General features: G+C 45.6%; 1 protein-coding gene across 1 annotated transcript in view; it reads right to left on the bottom strand.

The window, feature by feature from the left end:
- The window catches only part of gpc3 (glypican 3), an 85,386-nt gene that overhangs the window by 22,501 nt on the left and 38,625 nt on the right, over positions 1–24,260 (bottom strand). The window contains exons 3-6 of the mRNA XM_068740104.1: positions 21,225–21,910; positions 11,902–12,035; positions 11,056–11,181; positions 5,969–6,080 (exon numbers count right to left, since the gene is read on the bottom strand). Of these exons, the coding sequence (XP_068596205.1) occupies positions 5,969–6,080; positions 11,056–11,181; positions 11,902–12,035; positions 21,225–21,910 (1,058 nt within the window). The remainder of the gene's footprint in view (positions 1–5,968; positions 6,081–11,055; positions 11,182–11,901; positions 12,036–21,224; positions 21,911–24,260) is intronic.

Raw genomic sequence — 24,260 nt, 5'->3', positions numbered from 1 at the left:
TCAAAGACCAATCACATAATTGCTCTATTTTGCCACTAGCTCAACCATCTCCTCTGAGATTAGCTGTTTGGGGGGGAAGAAACCCGATATGCTGGGAATTATAACAGATGTTCTGAAAAACAAGCTCATCTCCTGCAGATGACCAAACGATGTTCTAATTTAATAGCGCTGACTCCAGATACGTCTCTCCAAAAGGGTCCTCCACTCAGCCGGCTTCGACACGATTAAAGTCTTAACACAGTATTATGCTGGCAGGGACACTCTGAGACATGTCCTATACCGGCGACACAGAATACTGCCTGCTTGATGCCACAGCCGAAGAAAGAACTTAGCTTGTGCATGTCTTTATCAGCCTTTACATGCAGACGGGACCTCACGCAGGAACCGGTGCACAAAAGTCCTTGGACCCACACGGTCCCAAATGTTTATAGATTCCCAGTCTCGAAGCAATAACCAAAGGGGAGAGCCATTCCTCTTCACGTTAAACTTGGCTCCGGCGCCGTCATGACATCAGCTACTTCAGGCGTGAGAAAAGGTTGCTTCTTAAGCCGAGGCGACCGGCGCTGAGATGCTTTTTTTTTTTCTTCCTTGGGTGTTTAGTTTAGCCTCACAGAGGCACAAAGGAGGGGTCTCCCCGCCAGGCCGTCCCCCCCCCCCCGTATCGGCTGATACTCTGATCAACACTGACAACGTGAGAAATGACACATTTCCGCTGCATCGCTGCGTTTCACAGGACCATCGTCATGGGGCACTTAGCAGGAGAAGAATGAGAGGTCAGGGGGGGACGAATGTTGGACAGGAGAAATATTCCTCAAGAGGGGCTCCGTGTTCTCCGCACTATCTGGAAAAAGTATAGCTGCTGTGTCTCAGCCATGCAATCTGTGGGTTAGGACTGGGCCCACGGTCTGAAAGTGGGGCCGTGCCGGCTGCACATGCTGGAGGAGTCAGTGATTGTGTTTGCTGCTTGAGCCAAAGGGAGAATAACCGTCATTCAAATGGAAAAATATGTGCAGGATAAAAGAGCCTGGTAGGACTTGTAAAGACTGAGTGCGAGTGGCCCGTGTCTTGAATGCATATGAAGCCGTATATATATATATTCTGCAGCCTGCAGCCCTCAACATGCTGGATATGGTGCTCTAATACGCAGACGACATAACACAATTAAATACCCAATCAGCAGCACTGGTTTACTTCCAGGAACATTAAACCCACCATCTCATGTTTGGCCTGTGTTCATACACTCTGACTATAAATAGGGCAGATGAAAGTAATTATCTGTGAGTTGTGGCATATGCTCACTCATATCAGATGCGTACCGGTAATTAGTCCATTTTGCTTTTAGCCTTGCAACGTCGAGAGCTGGTGGTCTCTCAACTGACGGGGGGGGGGGGGGGGTAGACCTTGTAAAACCGCTTTTAACTAAACATCACTTTCCCTGCTGCCTTCAGAGGTTGTTTACAACACGCCGGCTCTGAGCAGCAAGGCCCATCAAATATTGTGTCAATAAAGATTGAGTTGGATTATAGTACACGTTGTTCAGAGATTCATGGTGTCCTGAAAGCGTGCCAACATTCCCATTGATCCAGAGCTTTGTCTCAAATTCACCAGAACCAATGATGCACGGAAACTCATGGTTTCCAGATGATTCATCCCAATCATTTTATTTGTGATGAGGTGCTGAATGGACTGTCCCAACTGTCAGAGGAACTAAGCTAAAAAAAATATTGCATGATTCCTTGTCCCAAGAGGATGAATCAGAATAAATCTGAATCTCTTAACTTCAATTCCATGTTTTGGTGTACAGTTTCGCTAAAAATGGAAACAGATTTCTTTTTTTTTGCATTTCGTAAAAGTCCCACAATTCATAAGACAACATTGTGAAAGTAATTCTTGCACATGTACATCCGCCAAAAACCACAGAACATGATGTAGTTTCCATTCCAGGCCAGTAGTTGGCGGTGTAATCACAGAATCACGCCACGCTCCCCCAGAGAAGACAGCTCAATGCTACTACGAATGGCGGTGGTCACCACAAAACGTGGTTTTTCACACAAAAAAAGTATTCAAATATTCACATTACCTTCCAGATAAATTGTTGTAAATCTTTGGTGAGCTCCCAACATTTCACCTGATGTAGCGCCACCTTCAGGCCAAGGTTTCAGTTCAACACTTTACTTAATGAGCTGGAGTTTTAAACTTGACAGAGACTTATTGACAGACTGCTGTATTATAATGGAGAGTATTGTGAGGCAGTCCGGGTATGTTGTGCCCCCCCCCCCCCAGTATGGCGATGGAGAAATATTTGTGTAATTTGATTTGTACACAAATGGCTCAGCGTTGTAAAAGTTTTTTTTACTGCACTTGAAATGCGTAATGAAGTGCGGTAAGCGTTTTGTCAGATCTTAATCCAGCCCATTGATGTTGAGATCTGAAGGGAAGTCGGGGATCAAGCAGAAATATGTCTGACTCTGACGTATGGTCATCAGATACGGGATTAAAAAGATCCCGTGTGTGCAGTCAATTTACATAAATATCAAGCGTGTGTGTAAACAGAATCAAAATACCGCATAAAGGTCCGCATGGTGTTTAGAGCAACATGGGAGCCAATGAGAACAGTAACCCGGGGGGGTCCGATTACACCCACAGGAAGGGAGAGTGTGACTGCGTCCATGTTTCAGAGGGATTGTCTGCACGTCAATAAACGTCCATTTCACAAACTGCATCTTCTTGAAATATATCATCAAAAGTCAATCAGGAACCTGATCCAGAGCTGATCCTGGACTCACGTGGGTCAATCCGGAACCTGATCCAGAGCAGCGCCTGGACTCACGTGGGTCAATCAGGAACCTGATCCAGAGCTGCGTCTGGACTCACGTGGGTCAATCAGGAACCTGATCCAGAGCTGCGTCTGGACTCACGTGGGTCAATCAGGAATCTGATCCAGAGCAGCGCCTGGACTCACGTGGGTCAATCAGGAACCTGATCCAGAGCTGCGTCTGGACTCACGTGGGTCAATCAGGAACCTGATCCAGAGCTGCGTCTGGACTCACGTGGGTCAATCAGGAACCTGATCCAGAGCAGCGCCTGGACTCACGTGGGTCAATCAGGAACCTGGACTCATGCGGGTCAATCAGGAACCTGATCCAGAGCTGATCCTGGACTCACGTGGGTCAATCAGGAACCTGATCCAGAGCCGCGCCTGGACTCACGTGAGTCAATCAGGAACCTGATCCAGAGCTGATCCTGGACTCACGTGGGTCAATCAGGAACCTGATCCAGAGCTGCGTCTGGACTCACGTGGGTCAATCAGGAACCTGATCCAGAGCTGATCCTGGACTCACGTGGGGCAATCAGGAACCTGATCCAGAGCTGATCCTGGACTCACGTGGGTCAATCAGGAACCTGATCCAGAGCTGCGCCTGGACTCACGTGGGTCAATCAGGAACCTGATCCAGAGCTGCGTCTGGACTCACGTGGGTCAATCAGGAACCTGATCCAGAGCTGATCCTGGACTCACGTGGGTCAATCAGGAACCTGATCCAGAGCCGCGCCTGGACTCACGTGAGTCAATCAGGAACCTGATCCAGAGCTGATCCTGGACTCACGTGGGTCAATCAGGAACCTGATCCAGAGCTGATCCTGGACTCACGTGGGTCAATCAGGAACCTGATCCAGAGCTGCGTCTGGACTCACGTGGGTCAATCAGGAACCTGATCCAGAGCTGCGTCTGGACTCACGTGGGTCAATCAGGAACCTGATCCAGAGCTGCGTCTGGACTCACGTGGGTCAATCAGGAACCTGATCCAGAGCTGCGTCTGGACTCACGTGGGTCAATCAGGAACCTGATCCAGAGCTGATCCTGGACTCACGTGGGTCAATCAGGAACCTGATCCAGAGCTGCGCCTGGACTCACGTGGGTCAATCAGGAACCTGATCCAGAGCTGCGTCTGGACTCACGTGGGTCAATCAGGAACCTGATCCAGAGCTGCGTCTGGACTCACGTGGGTCAATCAGGAACCTGATCCAGAGCTGCGTCTGGACTCACGTGGGTCAATCAGGAACCTGATCCAGAGCTGATCCTGGACTCACGTGGGTCAATCAGGAACCTGATCCAGAGCTGCGCCTGGACTCACGTGGGTCAATCAGGAACCTGATCCAGAGCTGATCCTGGACTCACGTGGGTCAATCAGGAACCTGATCCAGAGCTGCGTCTGGACCAGGGCTGGGCAAACTTTTTGACTCACGGGCCACAATAGGTTCTAAAATTTGACAGATGGGCTGGACCAAGAACAGATGGATGGAGTATTTGTGTGAGCTAATATAAATGACACATGAAAGCTATTGCATTAAAGGATTTGGCCTTTTACAGGTAGCATTACAGGGAAAAGGTCAAATGAATGAGGTTTAATTATAATACAATTTTATTTAATGATATAACTTGGACAAGTTTGGCGGGCCGGATTAAAAAGACCAACGGGCCGCATATGGCCCCCGGGCCTGGGTTTGCCCATGCCTGGTCTGGACTCACGTGGGTCAATCAGGAACCTGATCCAGAGCTGCACCTGGACTCACGTGGGTCAATCAGGAACCTGATCCAGAGCTGATCCTGGACTCACGTGGGTCAATCAGGAACCTGATCCAGAGCTGATCCTGGACTCACGTGGGTCAATCAGGAACCTGATCCAGAGCTGATCCTGGACTCACGTGGGTCAAGTGTTTGTTTCTGTCCAAGAAAGGAGTTTTGAAAGCCTTATTAGTGTGTGTGTGTGTGTGTAGGTGTGTGTGTGTGTAGGTGTGTGTGTGTGTGTGTGTGTGTGTGTAGGTGTGTGTCCTCTGCGCCCCGGATCAGAACATGACTCCAGTTTATTGTGGCTTTATTTTAATAACATCTTTACTGAACAAGTTAACCGCTGACGTGTAGGAATGTTGTTCAGGAGTTATGAACATGCGCCGTCAGACATTCTGTCGGATTCTAAGCTTTTGTTTTTGAAGACAAAATCAAGCAATCACAGCAATAATATTATTACCCAGTTATCTTAGCTCAATCTGACATACTTCACCAAAGCTTGGGTTCACACCAGGGCCACCTGTTAATCAGGAATAACCGACATGTATGTCACTTCTGGTTTCACAGCCACACTGGGGTTTCAACGGCCTGACCTTCGTGCCCGTTTGAGGCTCTTGCCCCGTCGAGCTTTGTTCCAGCTACGCTATTATCCTCAGCAATTACGCGAGAAAAGGCAGCGCTTTCACGAAGGCGAGAAAAGATGAAATGAACTAAAATGATCATTCAAACATGCACAAAGCATTTTGAGTCCGCGCCAGGGTGAAGGTGAAGCGGGAGCTGAAGAAACACATTACACCATAAATTGAGCGAATTACGGCGTCTAAAAAAATCACAACCTTCTCTATTTTTGTTTGGGCTCTCTGGTTGTTGGTTGTCAGATGGGGGGGGGGGGGTTGAAGGTCCACGGTGCACCTTGGATCCCCGAGGTTTGTTTAAACAAGAGAGCAGGATTGTAATCCAGTGTGACAGGCCCACAGTGCTAAAACGCTCCAACACACTCCACTAGATGGGTCAAGAGCAGCCCGGCGTGTTGACAGCTGCATGTGCAACCACCAGGAACAAGGAAGCAGACCTGCGCGCTGACACATCCACCTACAGAGGCTGCATGCAAGTGTTCCTGAATTCAGTCAGCCCGCTCCAAAAAAAAGGGGAATCCAGTGGCAGCAGAACCGGCTAAAGACGGGGCTGATGGCGGGGAGGTTAAACATAAAATAGGGGTTCTGTTTTGGGGTTTTCTAACCCCCCCCCCCCCCAGCAGCTGCTGAGCAAATCCTGCTGCAGCCTTGGAAGTCCAGTTGGGTCAACCAGGAGGCCCAACTAGTAGAAGTAAAAAATCCTCACATCCTACCAATGTATAGTACAAGACAGCATTTTAAGATGAAGCAGGTGCAAGCCCCTCACCTGGTTGATGTGTTTGAGTTTGTCTATGATCTGGCTGATGATTGGCTCTGGGGGCTTGTTGCTGCGGGACTCTGAGCCAGGGTGCAGCCGCTTCAAACCAGGCCCGGGGAATCTGACGACAGGAAGAGAAAGCACCGACTCAGTGCAGCTGCACACGAGAGAGTGTAGATGGATTTCATTGTCAGCTCTGAGTGGAAGATTTATTAATGAACCATCAGAACGGCATCGCTGCAAACAAGGTGTGTGTCGCCACCTACTGGCGATAAAGCAAAACACAGATCATCAAGTTTCATCAATCCTGAAAAGTAAATTTGTAAATCTATCCTAACCAAAACACGCACTTTTCCTGATGAAAGAAAATACTTTGATCTTTCATTTGACAGGTTTGGTGTTTGCATAGTCAAAGTAAAGAATATATATATTTCTGTCGGGGGTTGGCAAATCGGGCAAAATGATTGACAACTGGGGCCCTCAGCATGTAGCTGAGCTGAAAATGGCTGGCGCTCAATGAGTTAAACTCTCCTTCAGGTGTGAGATGAGAGTCAGGAGGATTGATGGCACTTCTTCCCCGAGCATCATATTGATGTGACTGGTGGTGAGGGCAGGGGTCCTCGCTCAGCTTAAATGTATGATAAGCAAATCAAATGTTGGACAGGTGAAGCAACAACGAGTCCAAGGCATTTCACTCCTGCACAAGCGGCTCAGTGTTTGAGCAGAGCGCCACTCGATGGACTTAATCAATGTTGACATTCTAAAGTTCTGTCGAAGCGGTCTGTCTGGTATCAGGGTTTTTCTAGAAAACTTCATTCAGAGGGAAATACCAAAGATGATGTGGTGAAACGACCTAGCAGGAGGAAGGATTTAAAAATAAAAATAAAACGTATAACAAGGTTTGAATCAAACAATAAAAAGGTGGCAAAAATGAATCAGAATGATTAAATTCACAGTAAAATATATTTTCAACAATCAAATTTGGGTTGTCTGCGTGAGAATCAATTGTCGTAAATAATTAGACGCGTTTGCGCGACTGAGATGTTTTATTCTTTTAACAACCGCGGTCAGTAAATGGCTATCTAGCTGAAATAAATTGTGTTTGAAGAAACGTCCAAGAGCAGGAAGAGTGAGGTCATACTTTGCTCTCAGCCCTGAGAGAACACACACACACACACACACTTCTCTTTTACCTGCTATCTCCATTCATCAGTCTCCTCTACCCTGAGTCAGACTTTTCATTTAGCTCAAATTACATTTCCCAGGTATTTATTCTCCTCATACGCCGTGATCTCACCCTTCTCTGCTAATTATCACATTAATAATGGAGGGAGATGTGTGATCCATTAAGGAGAGGAACAAAAGGGAAAGTGGGCCGAGGTAGGAGGATAAGAGAGGGAGGCGTGAAGCTGAGATAAGGAGTAGAGGCAGGCGAGTGTGTGACATGTTCGGTGTCAGACAGATCATTTCGTTAACATATTCTTTAACAGCACTGTCAAAGTGTTGTTGTAAACCTGCATCGTTTGCTGCCAGCAGAGCTGATCACATCAGTTACCTCGAGTGATAAGCAGACCTATCCCAACCCATGCTTCATGCTATCAGGTCCAGTCTGAATGAGCGTCCTATCACAGCAGAGCAAACAAAAGAGGAGACGCGGGGTTCCAGCTGGTAGAGAAGTCCACAATGCAGTCTGGCACGTTCCACGCCGCCTGATCACACGTTCCGTCCTGCGGTGTGGAAACATTGTGGTTTCTGATATTCTGATTGGATTTGCTGAGCAGAAGCCGAGCCAAAATGTTGAGGAGCTCTAAAAGAATGTTTTACTGTGTAAATAAGGCAAAAGTCAAATTAGTATTAGTATTTCCTTTGAACCCAAATCTCGACCCACCACCAGTAGACACGCTTTGTTGCCTTCTAGCAGCGCGGCATGTCGACGCTGGTCCATCTGTCAGGCTTTACTCGTCTTCTTGTGCCATCAGATGGCTCTCGCTCAACATTAATAATAAATAATATATATATATATTACCACAAAAGATTTTGATGAAATACCTCCAGAATAAAAGCTCTCACCATCTAAGTGGGAGCTTTGCTGCTTTTGACTAGAATGCTTGGGGGGGGGGTCCCTCATCAATAGACATCTGGGAAACTATACATTAATTCAACTCTGCTGCAAAGTAGGTAAAAGTAAAAGTAAAATGCAAAAGATTGTATCTTCCTATCTAACGTACATGGGACTTACTCAAGGATTGATATGATTTGCATATCAAAACGAGACCTTCATAGAGTCTCAGACATCATAATAGAACCCATAACTCTGTCGGATCACGGACCAGTCAGGATGTTGCTAAAATTACGTAAAGACGGGATGGGACCGTACTATTAAAACTAAAGGATCAGAGAAATGCTCTTGATAAACTACTGACCTACAAAGCAGAAGGATCCATGCACTTTGCGGGACAAAAATATTATGAGTTTGGAAACCGCGGCAGCCGTCTACTAGAGGAAATGTCACACCCTGGGCAAATTGCAGGTGCATATAAAGATTTTTATGGAAAGTTTTATACACCAGACACATCACAGGGCAAGAACAATATAGAAAGTATTTTTCGATTAATACATTTGCCAAAATTTCCCCAATTAGAAGTAGAACATCTTACAAAACCTATTACAGAGAAGGAAATAGCTGAAATCATCAAATCATTGAAAAATAACAAAAGTCCTGGTCCAGTTAGTGGAGAGTTCTATAAAATATTTACTAAAGAACTTGTTCCTAACACAAGAGTCCTCAAGACTATATAAATCAAACCATGTCAAGCTCTTGTCTCAGGAGGTCAAAAAGGATTTGGAGAGGTGGCAACTATTACCCCTTTCTATAATCGGTCGAATCGAAACGATAAGGATGAAAGTGCTTCCAAGGTTTCTATTTATTTTTCAATCCCTCCCAGTCACAGTGCCAAACAGTACTTTCAAATTAGTGGATAGGCTTATCTCAAACTTGATTTGGCAAAATAAACGACCCAGGGTAAGACTGAAAGTTCTAAAATCTTCCAAGGAAAGGGGTGGCCTAGCCCTGCCAAATTTAAAGGGATATTACTAGGCAGCCCAGCTCAAAGCTCTGGTTACATGGATCAGGATGGATACAGACACAAGGTGGTTTCAGATGGAGCAAAGTTCGGTTCCAGATAGATCAATATCAGCATTGTTATTAATGGCCACAAAAGAAAAACGACAAAAACTGAAAATACAGAATGAGTGGGTTCAATTTACTCTAGGTGTGTGGGAAAAGATTAGAAAACAATTAGGATTGCCCCTTGCCTTGTCAAGGGCATCCAAAATAACAGCCATAGCAGACTTTTTACCAGCAAGATTAGACAGTGGCTTCAACAGGTGGGCTGATAAGGGCTTGATAACAATAAACCAAATGTTTATGGGGATGCATCTGAAATCTTTCTCACAGATTCAAACCGAGTTTGGGCTGCCTAACGGTGATCTATTCCGATTCTTCCAACTACGTCACAATTTAGAGAAACATGCCGAATTTGGAGGAGTTAGACGACAACCAGAACACTTTGAACAATATTGGATAGAAGTAGTGGAGAGCAAAAAGGTGTTAATAAAGATAATTTCTAATTTGTACAATATTATTCAAGCAGAACAGGAAGATAACACATTAGATTCGACAAACAAATGGGAATTAGAACTCAACACAGTAATTGAAGACTCAGATTGGGAAGGTTCATGGGGGGGATTGGCACAGGTGTCTCAGTAGTCTAGATTTTTTAAAACCCCGATGTTGGCGATCTTATCCATATTAATATTTCCTTTTCCTCACGCCTCTCATCCCGTTAAATTTCATGCAGCCTCTATATTTCATGTTCACACTTGACTTAAAGCTTTTAGCATTCCTAAAGCCTGCACAGGATTACATCGCCATTAGATCCAAGAGGTATGGAAATGAAATGTTCTGTGGTTGATACAGCATCACATCTGTTATCACAATGATCCGCGTGACACGCTTGTGATTTCAGTGAAAAGCGCTGCTCCTCTGATCTCGGCTCCCGGTGAGCTGGTAAACACATCTTGTGAAAAGCACAGCAATTAGCTCTTAAGATTGCTGCGTAAGTAAAGTACACCCGAACCCTGCAGCACTTATCCTCCCTGCGCACACACACTCTAAATGTATCTGCATGAGGATGAATGTCATGTTTGGCTCTGGAGAGGTTCTATATGGAAGGATAATGGAAGATGATCCAGAACAAATCTCAGAGCGGAAATGTAAGCCGAGGGAATTTGCTGGCAGATGACGGAGAGACAGGATTGCCGCAAGACATTGTAATCTCTATATCGTCTCGTCTCCTGCCTCCCTGTACCTTCCTATCACCGTTGGGTCCAGCATGTAATCATCACCCGAGGACAGCTTTGCTCCCGTGCCAGACTGACACAGATTGAGTCTTATTTTTATTTTATTTTTTTCTGATTGAACTCTTTTCAACTTTTAACAGTTTGGGAAAGATCAGAATTTATTCACACCTCACTGGGACAAAAGAACAGAAAAAGAAAAACAGTAACCTGCCACGCTCGTTCTCCGAGTTATGTCTCTGCATTGATTAAACTGTTGAATAAAGGGGGGGGGGGGGGGGGGATAATGTCTATAACTGTCTGAGCCAAATTGAAATTGGGGCCAAGGGGACACGTTATGATGGGTGGAATCAACAGACAAGGGTGAAGTAAAATGTGCCAAAAACCCAAATGAGGTACCGCAGGGTGCAGCCGAGGTGCAGGATGGAGGAGGAGAGAACGATCGAAACGGCAATTAACTAAGCGAGAAGGGGGCGACAGATAGTCTGACATTAATAACATCCCGTAGAGCCAAAGCCAAGATTTACACTCAGGCTCTCATGAGAAGCTCATCAGCTCGGGGCAAGCGTACCCTTCAGCTCACCTCGACCCTCCTGGATGAGAGCGGCATGCCTTTTATTTGTGCAACGGGCCAATCGGAGGGCCAGGAGACGGGAGCAGGGGCCCTGCTGCTGGGTGCAGGCTGAGCTGGGGCCCGCGGGAACCTCCAGGGTCTGGCAAACAAGACACTGATTTACCTGTCTGTCATCTCCTGCCCGTTCCAGCAGAGGGAGTGGTTGGCCGGAGGAGGCTCGCGGCTGCAGAGGGCCTCCCCCAGGCCGCTGTAGAAGGAGCTGAAGCCCCTCAGGTTGAAGATGAACTCCCTGAAGTTATAAGAGAACGGATGCATCAGGGGATGAGCAAAAAGACTTGATTGAATCAGGAATAAAAAATGATTAAAGTATTCTGATTCTGATTATCCTTTATCAGTCGCCGCTGATGCGATCCTCCACGGCAAAGCACAGGAATCCGGTTCGTGTCTGATTTAGGGCCACGTGTGGAAGTGACCCAATCAGAATTGAGAAGCCTCCATGTGAAACTGTGGATATCTCACTCATGTGCACAACGCTTTAGGCTGTTTTATTCTCCATCTCAGGACTTTGTAACACTTCAAAGTTCTCAAAGCCCAAACAGAACTGACTACAAAGTTCGGTGACCGTCGTCTCGACCAATCGTATTGTCATTATTTTCCAAATCAATGCGTTCTTGTTTTTGTGATTTCACGTGTCTCTTAGCCAGGTTTGCCTTGGTTAATAAGACATGCTGCGGTCAAATTAAAACGATAAAAATCAATGCATTTGTTCAAAATGTCTGAAAAATCAGAATCAGAATGAAGTCCGATTTGAGCTACTTTCCTAATAGCAGCCCCGCCGGGCTATTAACTGTTCATACAAGCCTGTTACTGCATCAGGAGCCCCAAAACACTGAAGAAAGTTACAAGAAAACAGGTGCCAGGCACAACGTTTATCTGTGCAGGCCTCGCAGAGGGAGCGCTGCCTCAGCACCGGGCTCTCAGTCTGGATTATGGCTCTTGATTTCCTCACCTTCGGAGTCCAGCCAAAGTCTCATCAGAGTCCGCGGATGAGGAGTCGGGCTGCGCCTCGCGAGCTGCAGAGACAGCAAGAGATCCGACAGAGCGGGAGGCGCGTTGAGAGCCGCTTCCACACATCCCGCTCACCTGCAGAGGATGGAGAGAATGAGATATCACAGGATGGAGGGGGGGGGGGGGGTCCTCACCCACTTATGTCCCATTGTTCCCAGTTCTGGGCTGTAAGCGTATTTATTCAAAGCTGATGGTGGTGACAGTGCAGACAGTAAGAACCTGTCAGTAGTTAAACTGCCAGCCTTACTCAGCCGCCGCACATTATCATATGTTTATTTTAGGGAAGGATGAAAGCAGGGATTGGATGTGTGTGTGTGTGTGTGTGTGTGTGGGGGGGGGGGGGGGGGGTCCATAACAAACAAGTCATATTGTACCCTCTTCCAGCCGTTTGTAATCGGAACACTCCAAAAAAGGCAAGCGTGAAACTACGGCCTCTCGTTGGCGTCTCCGTTCCCGCCTAAATGCTGCCGCCGCTGCGTTTCCACGCGGGACCACATGACGATAAATAAGAAGTCCCGCTCTGTCTCTCCGAGACAATGGAGCTGGCACATTCTTTTCAGGTGCAATAAAAATGCAAATGTGTGTTAATGTGTAGCTTGTGGTGTAATGATTTTTCCCGAGGTTTAATTTCCCCCGGGGATGCTGGCTGAGGCTTAATTCTGCCGTGTCATGTTAACAGCTAAGTGTGCCCAGCTACGCTTTAAGTGAATAGTGTGGCATCACGGCTGCTGAATACTGATGTGACCACACACACACACACACACACACACACGCACACACACACACACACACGCACACACACACACACACACACACACGCACACACACACCCACACACACACACACACACGCACAGAATGGACTATTGCATGAATGCTGACAAACTGATCAGCTGTAAGACAGAATCATCAGTGTTAATCAATACAGTATTGTTATCCAAGGATAAGGTGAGAGCCACAGTGCGTGCACACACCTACACCCACACACACACCTACACACACACACACACACACACAGACACACACATTTGCCACTGTTCCCACAGGCCATGATTAATGCGATTGTAGCTGCGTTCCTCTTTTGTTTGTGCGTTCCTGAGTGGCCGTTGGGAAGTTGTGGCACAAGGGAAAGACTGATTCACCCCCCCACCCCCCAACCCCACTGATTATTTTTCCAGATTCTTCAAGGAAGGGGCTCATTAGCCGAGTATTAATATCACCCCGGGCTGGACTCACATTAGCAGCAGGAACGTGTTCTGATTAATCCTGCCTCAGTGGGAAAGCTGGAGAATATCTGCACTGAGCAGCCAGCCTCACTGAGAGAGAGGGGGGGGGGGGGGGGGCAGTCAGTAATACAACACACACGCTCCAGGTTTTCGTGCACTTGCACACCTGCCTCTCAGGAACCGCGGGCTCGTGCAAACAAGGGAATAAAGGGAAACCCCGAACAAACGAATGGTGATGCACGTCGATCCAGAGATCCTGCAGCATCGTCGGGCTCACACTTCCTTCCTGTTCGTAATCAGGCGCTCCAGGAGGGAAGACGACACGTCTGTGTTGTCGAGGTGGCAGGGGGCCACGCACGGCATTTGGTGAGTAATATTTGTCTTCCTGGGAAGTCCAGAGTCGGGGAGATGTGTCAGCCCCAATCTAATTATTCCTTAAACAGAAATGAATATAATATTAAATGTTGTTACATTAGTCCAGCCAGGTCAAGGCGCCTTCAGCGGTATCAGAGGGAAATACAGGCCGGGGGTACTTTTTCCACCCTGGTTACTGTAAATTAAAGGTACAAAGTAAACCAACAGCTGCAAATTATCTCGTAATTTAACGAGGAAAAGGGAAGAGTAGAGTTCCGTAGTAACGCCTAAAATATAAATATGACTGGGCCAACCTTCACAGGGTTCCCTGTTGTTTTAATGCTCAGAACTCTGCAGAACAATTCAAATACATGAATCAAGTCCAGTTAAAACATAGAAGGGGCTCATTGAGATTCAGGTGACTCAGATTTCAGTCCGATCTTTAAGTCTTCGATCGGCTCAGTTTTTTTTTATTTTTATCCACCTGTTCAAGAATCTTAATATTGAATGAGATGAGAACGTTTTTCGTAGTTGCTAAGGGTCACGCCAGCTCTCCTCAATGACGGTGCCTGCAACAGTCAACGCTGAAAGGTCTCATTAAACCGGCGAGTCGCGTTTATAATGAGGCATTGGCTGTTGGTGCATCAAGGTTAGAGAAATGCTTTTCACAATAACGCATCACGCTCGGTTCTAGACTGGCATTCAGAGCTGGGTGCTGTTAAAACCTCTGATGGAGACCCGATGATGCGACACAAATGTATAGAACAAAGTTATCGATCTTTCGATTGCACGCATGAGGACATAAAGTCTGACATTTTGTGTAAAAATACCTCTTGTTTGAGGATTGAGATCAAGAATGTACATAATCTTACCATCTCCAAAACCTTTTGCTGCTCAATGAAAAAACCCCACTGAGGTCATGGTGTTGGGCCCGGGTCGCTCCGGCGACCCCGCCCTTGAGCTGGGCCCTTTAAAGTCCTTTGTCAAGCCTGTGATTTCCAACCTCGGTGTTAAGATGAAACGTCATTTCAAACTCGACAAACAGATCAATGCTGCCGTCAGTTCCAGCTTTTACCCTCCAAGGCTTTCGGCTCAGAGAAAACCAGCTTTATCTGTTCGTGCTTTTATCTCGACTCGACTACTGTAATGAACTTTACGTTGGCCTCAGCCAGGCCTCCATTGCCCGCTTGCAGTTAGTGCTCGGCTTTTATCTGCCGCCTGCTAGTACGACCACATCGCCCACCTATTCTGGCTTCTCCTCGCTGGTTCCTGCCCGCTTTAGAATCGAGTTCAAGATTTTATTGTTGTCTGAACTCAATCAAAATCCCCCTGAGGCCACTGCGCTCCTCTGATCAGCTGCAACTGGACGTCCCCAAAAGCAACAGAAAGACAAGAGGTGATGGTGCCCAAATTCTGGATTGCTCTGCCTTCACTCATTAAATCAGCCCCCTCTGTTGAGTCTTTCAGACCAAGACTCAAACTCACCTGTTCTCCCTGGCTTTTAGCGCTAGTTGAGAGTTTTCTGTGGTTTTTACCCCTGTTTTAGTGTCTATTGTTGTGTTACCTGTCTATTTTACAGTGTATAATTGTACGTACTGTGTTGTTTCTATTTTTGGGCTTGTACAGCATTTGGTTGTGTCTTGGCGATTTGTGAAATGTGCTTTATAAATGCAGTATATTGGATTAGATTGGATAATCCGACACACCCGTTTAATGCAGTTAATGTCCCATCTGTGATATGTATTGCAATAAAATAATACAATAACAAACATGTTCATGTAACTGGATGTTCATGCATGAGGATGTCTTATTTTAGATTTTAGTATATATTTATTATTGTTATGTATTATTTACTATAGTATCCGTTTGCTTTCAGAATCGTAAAAAAAATTGAAGTGAAATTCAAACGGGAGAAATATAACATTTTACAATTTGACACAGTCACATAGGCAGCTCTACCGTCCATAAATATAATAAAGACATATCATAATGATAAGATAATAACTAAGTTAAACTTGGTGATGAATTACTCCATTCATAAAGATGATTTACGTCATGCTTAGAGGGTCTGATAGCTTTAAAGCAGACTGCTTGTTGCACCTACAGGCGCCTCATTGCCTGAATGGATTCATAATTAATAATCATCCGCTCTCCTTTCCTCAGTGAAGCAACACTTCGGATGCCCTTCGTCTACGCAGAAAGGAGAAGACCGCCAAAAAAAAAGGCTACACAAGGTACGCAACGATATATGAAATATTGGACTTGCAATTTATCACAGAACAATTCAGAAATCATGTACTTTGCTGTTCATCTCTGATTTAGGGCAATCCATCAAAATTCTGTCCCAACCTTCTCCCCGTCTTCACTTCAACCGAGGGGGGTCATGGAGTGATGGATGTCTCCCCCCCCCCTTCTTCTCTCTGCCTTCATTCCCTCCATTTGTCGCTGCTTCCCTCCTCTCTCTTTCTTTTCTCCACAGTAACCGGTAAAAATAGAGCTTCATAAATCATGCATCTTCTCTCACAGCAGCGCGTGAGAAATGAGAGGGGAGATAAATAAACGGAAGGGCGAAAGAGGGAGAAGGATGTAAAGGGATGAGCCGTAGCGATGGAGGCGGATGACATCAAACTCCAGGAGAGGTGTGGGAAGATGACAGGGAATAGATTGGAGCTGCAGGGCTCTTGGCTGCCCTCTCCGTTTCTCTGAGCATTGGTCGGTTCGCTCTGGTGCAGGAAATGAATGTTAACATTCTGGGGAGCGGCTGGCAGATGATGAGTGGTCATCTCTCCATGTTTCAAGTCCTCAGAGGGGAGAGGAGGCGTCTCTCTCTCTCACGCCTCCAGGATGCTGCTTTTCATACAGAGTCCTTCTGTTCGTCACCCTCGGTGAGAGGGGGGGGGGGGGGGGCTGCACGCTCATCGGAGGGGACGGAACGGGGGAGACCGGATGAAACCCGAACCAGACATCAGTTTGGGCAGGTTAGATGAGGTTAGAAAAAGGAACCAACTGACTTCTGTTGACAGCAATAATTGGTCATTAGCTGCTTCTCGTGGCCAGCACTGCACCCTGAGACGTGCAGCCGACTGACGTCACGAGCATTACGGCAGAATGCTGCTCGTCTTCGTCTTCTTCTGCACCTCCTTTTCTTTTAAAGGGTGTAGCTCCAATACTGGCTAAATTATCAACTCCACTAAAGAGATTTTGTTTTTGACGGCGTTTGTTTGTTTGTTAGCAGGATTACGGAAAGACTACTGGATGGATCTGGATGGTTTTTTTTTTAAAGCTGCATCTTGGTCTAACTTAGATCCCATTAAATTTTGAGAGTCATCCGGATACCCGTCTGGATACAAAAAAAAGAACACATCTGGATTTTCCCATTTACTTATACTGGAGGCTTTTTCAAAACATAATATCTTGTAAAATATGCATTCAATTCACTCACCAAAAATTACAGTCATAAAGGGGGTCCGAAATGTCTTCTGGATCTGATCCAGAATAAGGTCAGGAATATAAAATGTTAACATCAAACCTCATTTGTGGAATCAACGCCGATTCACTTTTCCTTTTCATAGTTGGTGTATAAAGATACCAAAAACAATTTAGAACCTTCTGTTGATGATGATCCAGATCACCATGTGGACGGTGTAAATCCAATTAGGAGGGGAATGAGCTGCTTGGCGGAGGTCTGCGCTCTCAGAGTGCTTTGCTAGTTTACGCTATATATTGATGTTAATAATAAAGGTAATAAAATAAATATTTCAAGTATTTGGTCAGTTATGCACAAGATTGCATCAAAATACAAGTTACAAATGAACATACAGTATTTTACAGCGTATCCGATTGTAGCGCACCCTAGTGGTCATATCAGACAGACTGCATGTTAACGATGTGGACTCGTGTCTTGAAGCAGAGACGCTGCTGGATGTCTGCTGAGGGCAGATCCGTGCTGAATCATTCAAGTCAGACATCTCTCTCTTTAATACCAGCAGATTAGTTCCGCACTGTTCACAAGCCAGCCCGGTGTGTGCACCAACTATAACAGTCTCCGCTCGCTCCACGCCACGCACCTGCTTTCTGTTTATTCGTTTTCAATTTCTCTCTCGTTGAATTTTGATGATGTTTTCTGCTAACATCAGCAAATATTTCTGCACATAAATGTCTGGTCAAAAAATTCCACCAATCAATTTTAAAGTACAAAAATCTGCACCTATACATTTTACCGTAAAGGAGACAGTGAACAAGAAACAAAAACATGCAACAGTAAAAACATTTTAACCCACGATGAGAATACATTAAAAAAAGATAAAAGTAATATAAATACTAGGACATTAAAAAGTGTAGACTCAAATAATAGTTGAAAAGGGGTGATATATGAAGATACACAATAATTTAGTAAACCTTGATTTAAAAACGTTAACTGAGCTTGCTTCTTGGACATTTTTGAGGAGTGTTCTCCAGAGCTCAGGAGCATATTCTGAAGACAAGTGATTTATTATTTTTTGTAAATTGAAGCGCTGGTCAGGGGAAGAGCTGTTTTTTTGTTTTACTTTATTATATATGTAACTTATATAAGTAACTTGGTTCAAGTTCATGCGAGGCTTTGAAGATAAATAGAAGAAGCTTTAAATCGGCTCTTGCTTGTCCAGGCAGCCAATGTGAAGAGACCAGAATTGGTGTTAGAGACAGCATCATTCTGGATGAGTGAGAGACTTCTAAAGGAATATTACAAACCAGAGAAGAGTACATTAATGGAATCGAGAATGGAAGACATGAATGCATGGTTTACAATCTCAGCATCAATGATAAAACAGCCCACCTCTGAGTAATATTATTGAGATGAAGAAAATGTCGTCTTGGATTTGGACAGTCGGGCTTTCAGAAATAATGTAGCCATCAATATTAACAGTCAGACTCTGAAACATAAGTCCAAGTTATGTTGGTCTCACAAATAACAGCTCTGTTTTGTCGGTATTTAGTTGTAGAACATTTGTATTCATCTATGTTGTAATTTCTAAGAGGAAAATAATTTCAACAAGGGGAAGGTAGAAAATAGCATATGGCCGAGGACCAATCCCTGGGGTACTCCAGACTTTATTACAGAGAAATCAGAAAGAGTACTGCTGTAATATACATGTTCGGCAATATTTGATAGATATGAATGGAACCAGGAAACCACCATCCCCTGGAGACCTAAATGTTTCTTCATGCAGCTTAGAAGTTTATTGTGGTCCAAAGTGTCAAAGGCTGCACTCAAGAGGAGACGCAGCAGCAGCAGGGATGTTCAATTACAATCAGCAGAAAGAAAGAAAGAAAGAAAGGATTCCTGTCAGGTGGTTTCAGTCGACAGACGAGAACAAAAGGTCATCTGAAATTTAGCTAGGAGATTGTTACTAGATGGAAATCAAGCTTTAACCCATATCAGGAGGAGAGTCATTCCCGTTTGGGCAGACCACACATGCCACTTTCTCCAAGAGAATAGTTTGACTATCATTTTCATTTTTTATTTTTTTAGGAGTTGAAAATGACGTTTTAAAAAGGACTGCAACCTCTGTTACATATTCCTGCACTGCTTTGAGTGATTCTGGTTCTATTCCCATTACAAGTTAATTATGCACATTTAGTTCTTTGTGATGTCACATTTTCTCCCAACTGTGTGATATTGCATTGTCATGTAACAATATCGTAATGGGGGGGCTGATGGAAATGTAACTTGGCTAAAACATGAAAAAATACACTTTTAATCTCTGGAGGATGGAATCCTAAAAATGACTAGTTGGGGTGATTTGAGATTTCAGTTGACGTCCTCAGTGAGACAAAATTAGCCTTTAGGGAAACAATGCTTCTGTCCCTTCAATGACACCAGAGAGTAAGGAGTGCCTCTGCAAGATTACATTCACACACACACACACACACACGACCTTGTCACAGCGCTGAACGCTACACTACCACAGCCGCTTTAATCCCATATACTGGAACCAGAGTCCAGGGCCGTAAACACAGTGTTAAGTCATCTGCAGTGACTGGAGCTGCCATCATAAATAAACCCCACACAGACCGTGTTTAATTTTGGATAAGGATCTTGCTCACCTACACACAGACACATTTCCCCTAAGTCAGCGGTTCAGGGATGAACGCCGTAGAGTAAGTGAGGTCAACCTTCCGTGTTAATAAATGATGGGTTCTGAGTGGAAACCCGGTCGCCACGGGGATTTGGGGGGGGGGTGAGAGTGAAAAGTTCAGCAGATATACAGAAGTAAAAACACGCCGTGCTCTGTAACTCTGGCAGGGAGGCATTCATATTTCATGAGCACTTCACCCTCGCTTCACTGGTGGGCGGCAAAACAAGCTCTGCTGCTTTATTGCAGCCGAAGCCGCGCATGAAGGATGAGTGAGCGACGCGAGGCAAGTGCAAATCTGTCAGGCGAACTGGGAAAAACCAACACACGCTCTCTGTTTGCTTTCCCATCTCGATTCGGTTCGGGCCAACGTGCTTTCTTGCTTCGGCGTGGGAGGGAATGCTTGGAAGTCAGCGGCGCCGGCTCTAACGGGGCGCCGGCGACTTCTTGTTAAAAGGTGATGTCTTCTTTGTTGGAGTGAGGAAAGCCCTTTTTTCCTGAGGAGAAATGTACGCTTCCTCTGATTTGCAAAGCTGTGCATTTACAGCGCAGTGACGGCCAAACTTTACCGCAACCATTTGGCAACAGAGTGGATCAGACTGGGAACGGATAATGAGGCCCGATCACTAAATGAGCAGCGTAATAACAAACTGTAAACAGTCTGACAGGTTTATGCTCCCGTTTGAAGTCTGGCGAGCGCAATAGTCTCCCAAATTGGGTGTTATTTTAGTTTATAAAATTTGTTTATGCACAAATGCATTAGCCTCAAAGAAGAGAAAGGACGCCTGATAGCTGATTTAGCTGTGGGATAATTTCCTGCGATGGCAGTGATGAAATAATGACCCTTCCATTTCTAATTGCAATCCATTGCTATTTCTGTTAAGCTCCTGCACATGCTGGTCCAGCTGTGCAGTGATGTTGGTGTGCACAGCTGGAGGGGAAGGACACACAACACACATCCACACCTTCACAGGTCCTGTAATTAGTCAGTTCAGTTGGACTACTGTCTTTCTACAAAGCCCAGTTAGAGTTAAAAGGTCAGCGTTGGGCTCGGTAAATTAATTTTATTGTCGTAAACATCTGATAAACTGGTTTCACTGGGATGAATAAGAGCCCAGCAAGATGCATGAAGTCTAAGTCTGGGACATGCAGCAGGAAGAAAAAGGCGGATTTAAGTGTAGGTCTGTGTAAAGTCTGTATTTTGTATCGATTTTGAAGATGCATGTCTCCTATGAATTTATATCGAGGTTTAATAATAATAATAACATACTTGGTGGTGGTGAAGCTACTGTTGTAGCAACAGCAGCCCCGGGGCAGACTGACAGGAGCAAGGCTGCCAATTTGTGCCATCGGCCCTCCTGACCACCACCGACATTCACTCGCTCACTACATTCACACAGGCAATGTGGGTGAAGTGTCTTTCCCAAGGACACAACAACAGTGGAAGTGGACTTGCAGCGGATAATGAAACGACTACACCTCTAGGAACGCACCCACATCAATGCAGCCGCTTCCAGTTTTAATGCGTTGATATTTGCGGCCTGGGGTGCATTTGTGAATTGGACTCACCAGGACGCCCAGGCGGGTGCGGGCGTTCACAGCGTGCTTGAGAGCCAGCTTGATGATGGAAGGCAGCCGAAGCACGACCGCCTCCATGTCCTGCTCTCCTCTCATGGCTCCGGCCAGCTTCCCCAGCCCATCGATGTAGCTCCTCCAATAAGGCTGCACCTCGGCCGCTCCTCCCAGGCAGCCGTGCATCACTGCCTGACAGAAGCCTTTGCAAGCTGGCGGCCCCAGCATGCCCTGGCAGTGTGGGCAGTACCACAGCCTCAGCAGGGCCCGGCTGCAGTCCCGGCTAGGCCGGAGGTGGTCAGTGGTGTTGACGACTTCGATGCCCAGGTTCAGGGCCTGCAGGAAAACTCTAGTGGCCAGGAGGGAGCGAGACAGACGAGTCATCATCAGTTTGGGATAAGAGCCGAAAGCTCCCGAGTCCTTCCAGGCGCCTCTCACACATTCCTCAGAAACAGAGGACAGGCTGACCCCCAGCAGGCGGCGGTACGTCAGCGGGAACAGGCGACTGTAGAGCGTCGCCACCATGTTGTCCACTGTGGAGTCTGAGCCGAGGATGTAGAGCGACATGTCCAGGAACAGTTGCCCCACGGAGCTCTGGGCTCCACCTCCAAGACCTGGGAAGTCTGACTTCAACATGGCCAGGGTGGAGTTACGGCCATGACGTAGCACCAGGTCAAACGCCTCTGCAGGACAGAAAGAGAACATGAGAGAGAACCTGCACACGTGTACGTATCCTGCACGATGTTTCCTATTAAAGGAAACAAGGAGGAAGCCGTTTAGAACTAGAAAAGCACTCAGAGCACAGACCTCCACCAAGTACCTCAGTCTCAGAACCAATTGGGATTTACACCAAAAAATAACAGCCCTAGATTTATTTTTAGATTCCTTAACCATGAAAACAAACCTTTAACGATTGGATTCACATTGATGTCATTATTAGTTTAGAAGTTATTCACAAAAAGCACACTTTCAGTAATGGTAGGTTCTTCTGGATCTAGATCCAGAGCTTTTGAAGCTAGAACAAATCTGTTTGCCCACGACTAGTTCCACAGCGACTTGGTAAAGACCAGCAAATAACAATAAAATAAGAGTCCAAAAGCAAAATCGTTTTGTTGTGAAAAATGACCCCGATTTAAGCTGGATCTGTTTCCTAATATTAAAGACAGAACAAATCCGCTGTCCTGCTCCGACGTGGAATTAAATGAGCTACAAGACGATGCTTGTTAAAAATCTCTATCTCTAATATTAAATGTACAGTCGGCCAAAACCTCCATTTATCGAAAAATCTCAATAATATCCGCAATCCAGATCCGATCCGGATGAAATCTGGTGGTGAGATAGAGGCCCCCACCCTACATGACTGTGTCAAATTCCATAAACATCGGTAAATAATCAACTGAGATATAGAGGAACACATTTTGAATTTCCATTTACTGCAATGTTAACCATTTCAAAGTGGTCCAGAATCCAGGTTCTCTTCTGGATCATCACCGAAACGTAATCCTCTATTCCTGGTACCATTCCCAACATTCCTTGTAACATTCATCCCGATCCGTTCAGAACTTTGTTATGCTGCTAAAAGTCAGACAGATAAAAGACGGCAAAATCAATGTAAAAACTTTACACATGTTCAGCCTCCCAGTTGTTTTCTCTATTAGGACTGTCACACACACACACATGCACACACAATTGTGAATTAATAAACAGTGATTTGGAATACAAAGACAACAATGGATAAGCAGCTTGATGGGTGTGACCTGTTCAAACAACTAAAGACTAGAAAGTTCCTTTGAAAGACTGACTTTAATCTCAATGTATTAGTCAAGCAGCAGAAGCACGCAGGGCAGGCAGGAGGGAGGTGCCTGTGGCTTATCTGAAGAGGAAGAATACAATCGGTGGCATTTCAAGGCAGACACTGAAGTCTTATCAACAAGGTGGCACAAGAAGAGAGCGCTCAGTAGCAAAATGAGAGAGGAACCAACAACTGAGGCGGATTTAAAGCTCCATTACAGAACATAGCAGGGGGTCTGAGAGTCGATGAAACAAAGCTTTGTGCAGGATGCGGAAATCCCATTTATACCACAGCTAGTGTCCACTCCATCGTTTTGTTAACGCGATAAGCACAACCGCTCTGTGAGGGGGAGGCAGGGAGGCATTGGTTTAGAGGACGTTGCTTTTCGTGCATCATTTAAGCTTCGGCATTTGGTTTCTTTCTTCGGTGAGGTCGTTGAAGAAGGCGTTATGACGCAAAGACCTAAGTGTTTGTGTTTCTAGCGAGACGTTTGCTGACCTCCATAAGCTTGTAAAAGTGCATTCAAGACTCGCCATGCGGCGCAATTAGGATGCATCACAAAGGCAAACGAAGTGAATATGCACAGATTCAGAAAATGGGCAGAATGCAAATGCCTCCTGTGCGGTGGGAACTGCAAAGACATGCGTGGATGAGGAAATTGCTCAATGAGATTTTACGACTCATCTCAGATCATTCTAAAAGTTGAGGAAACAATGGGGATTTTTTTCTTCCCATGCAGGTTCCACTCCAACACTGTACGAACTTTCACATTTAGCTACATTGATCAATTCCAACAACCAGCGTCAGTGCAGTTGGTGCCTTTGCTGTCTCATCAAATTACAGGAGCTCTTTGAACATGCTCTTTGAGTTTCAAATCACCGCTAGTCTCTTTGCATGTGCCCAATGTGCAATGCGTGTTATTTTAGCCTGTGATGCGGCTTTGTAGCCCACGTCTTTAAAACTCAATGCTAATAAATGATGATGTCTTTAAACCCACCGTCTCAAGAGAACCTTGGGAAGTTAAGTGAAATTCAATACGCTATTAACCTGTAATTGCCACATAACGGTCACTATGGCTGCTCCTCAGTAGAAGTTACACGGTCTGGCGTTGAACAAGCCGTCTATCCGCAAGCTGCCTCAGAGGGAAGCAGGCTGGCTGCGGTTGTAAATTTGAATGTTGTGCGAGTGTGAAACGGGCTGGAAGACAGCACGCAGGCTCAGCGATACAGTTTCTGGGTGAA

The sequence above is a fragment of the Brachionichthys hirsutus genome, chromosome 6, assembly GCF_040956055.1.
Source record: "Brachionichthys hirsutus isolate HB-005 chromosome 6, CSIRO-AGI_Bhir_v1, whole genome shotgun sequence".
NCBI classification, from domain to species: domain Eukaryota; kingdom Metazoa; phylum Chordata; class Actinopteri; order Lophiiformes; family Brachionichthyidae; genus Brachionichthys; species Brachionichthys hirsutus.
The sequence above is the reverse complement of the archived record's forward strand: the minus strand, read 5'-3'. Positions and strand labels throughout refer to the sequence as shown.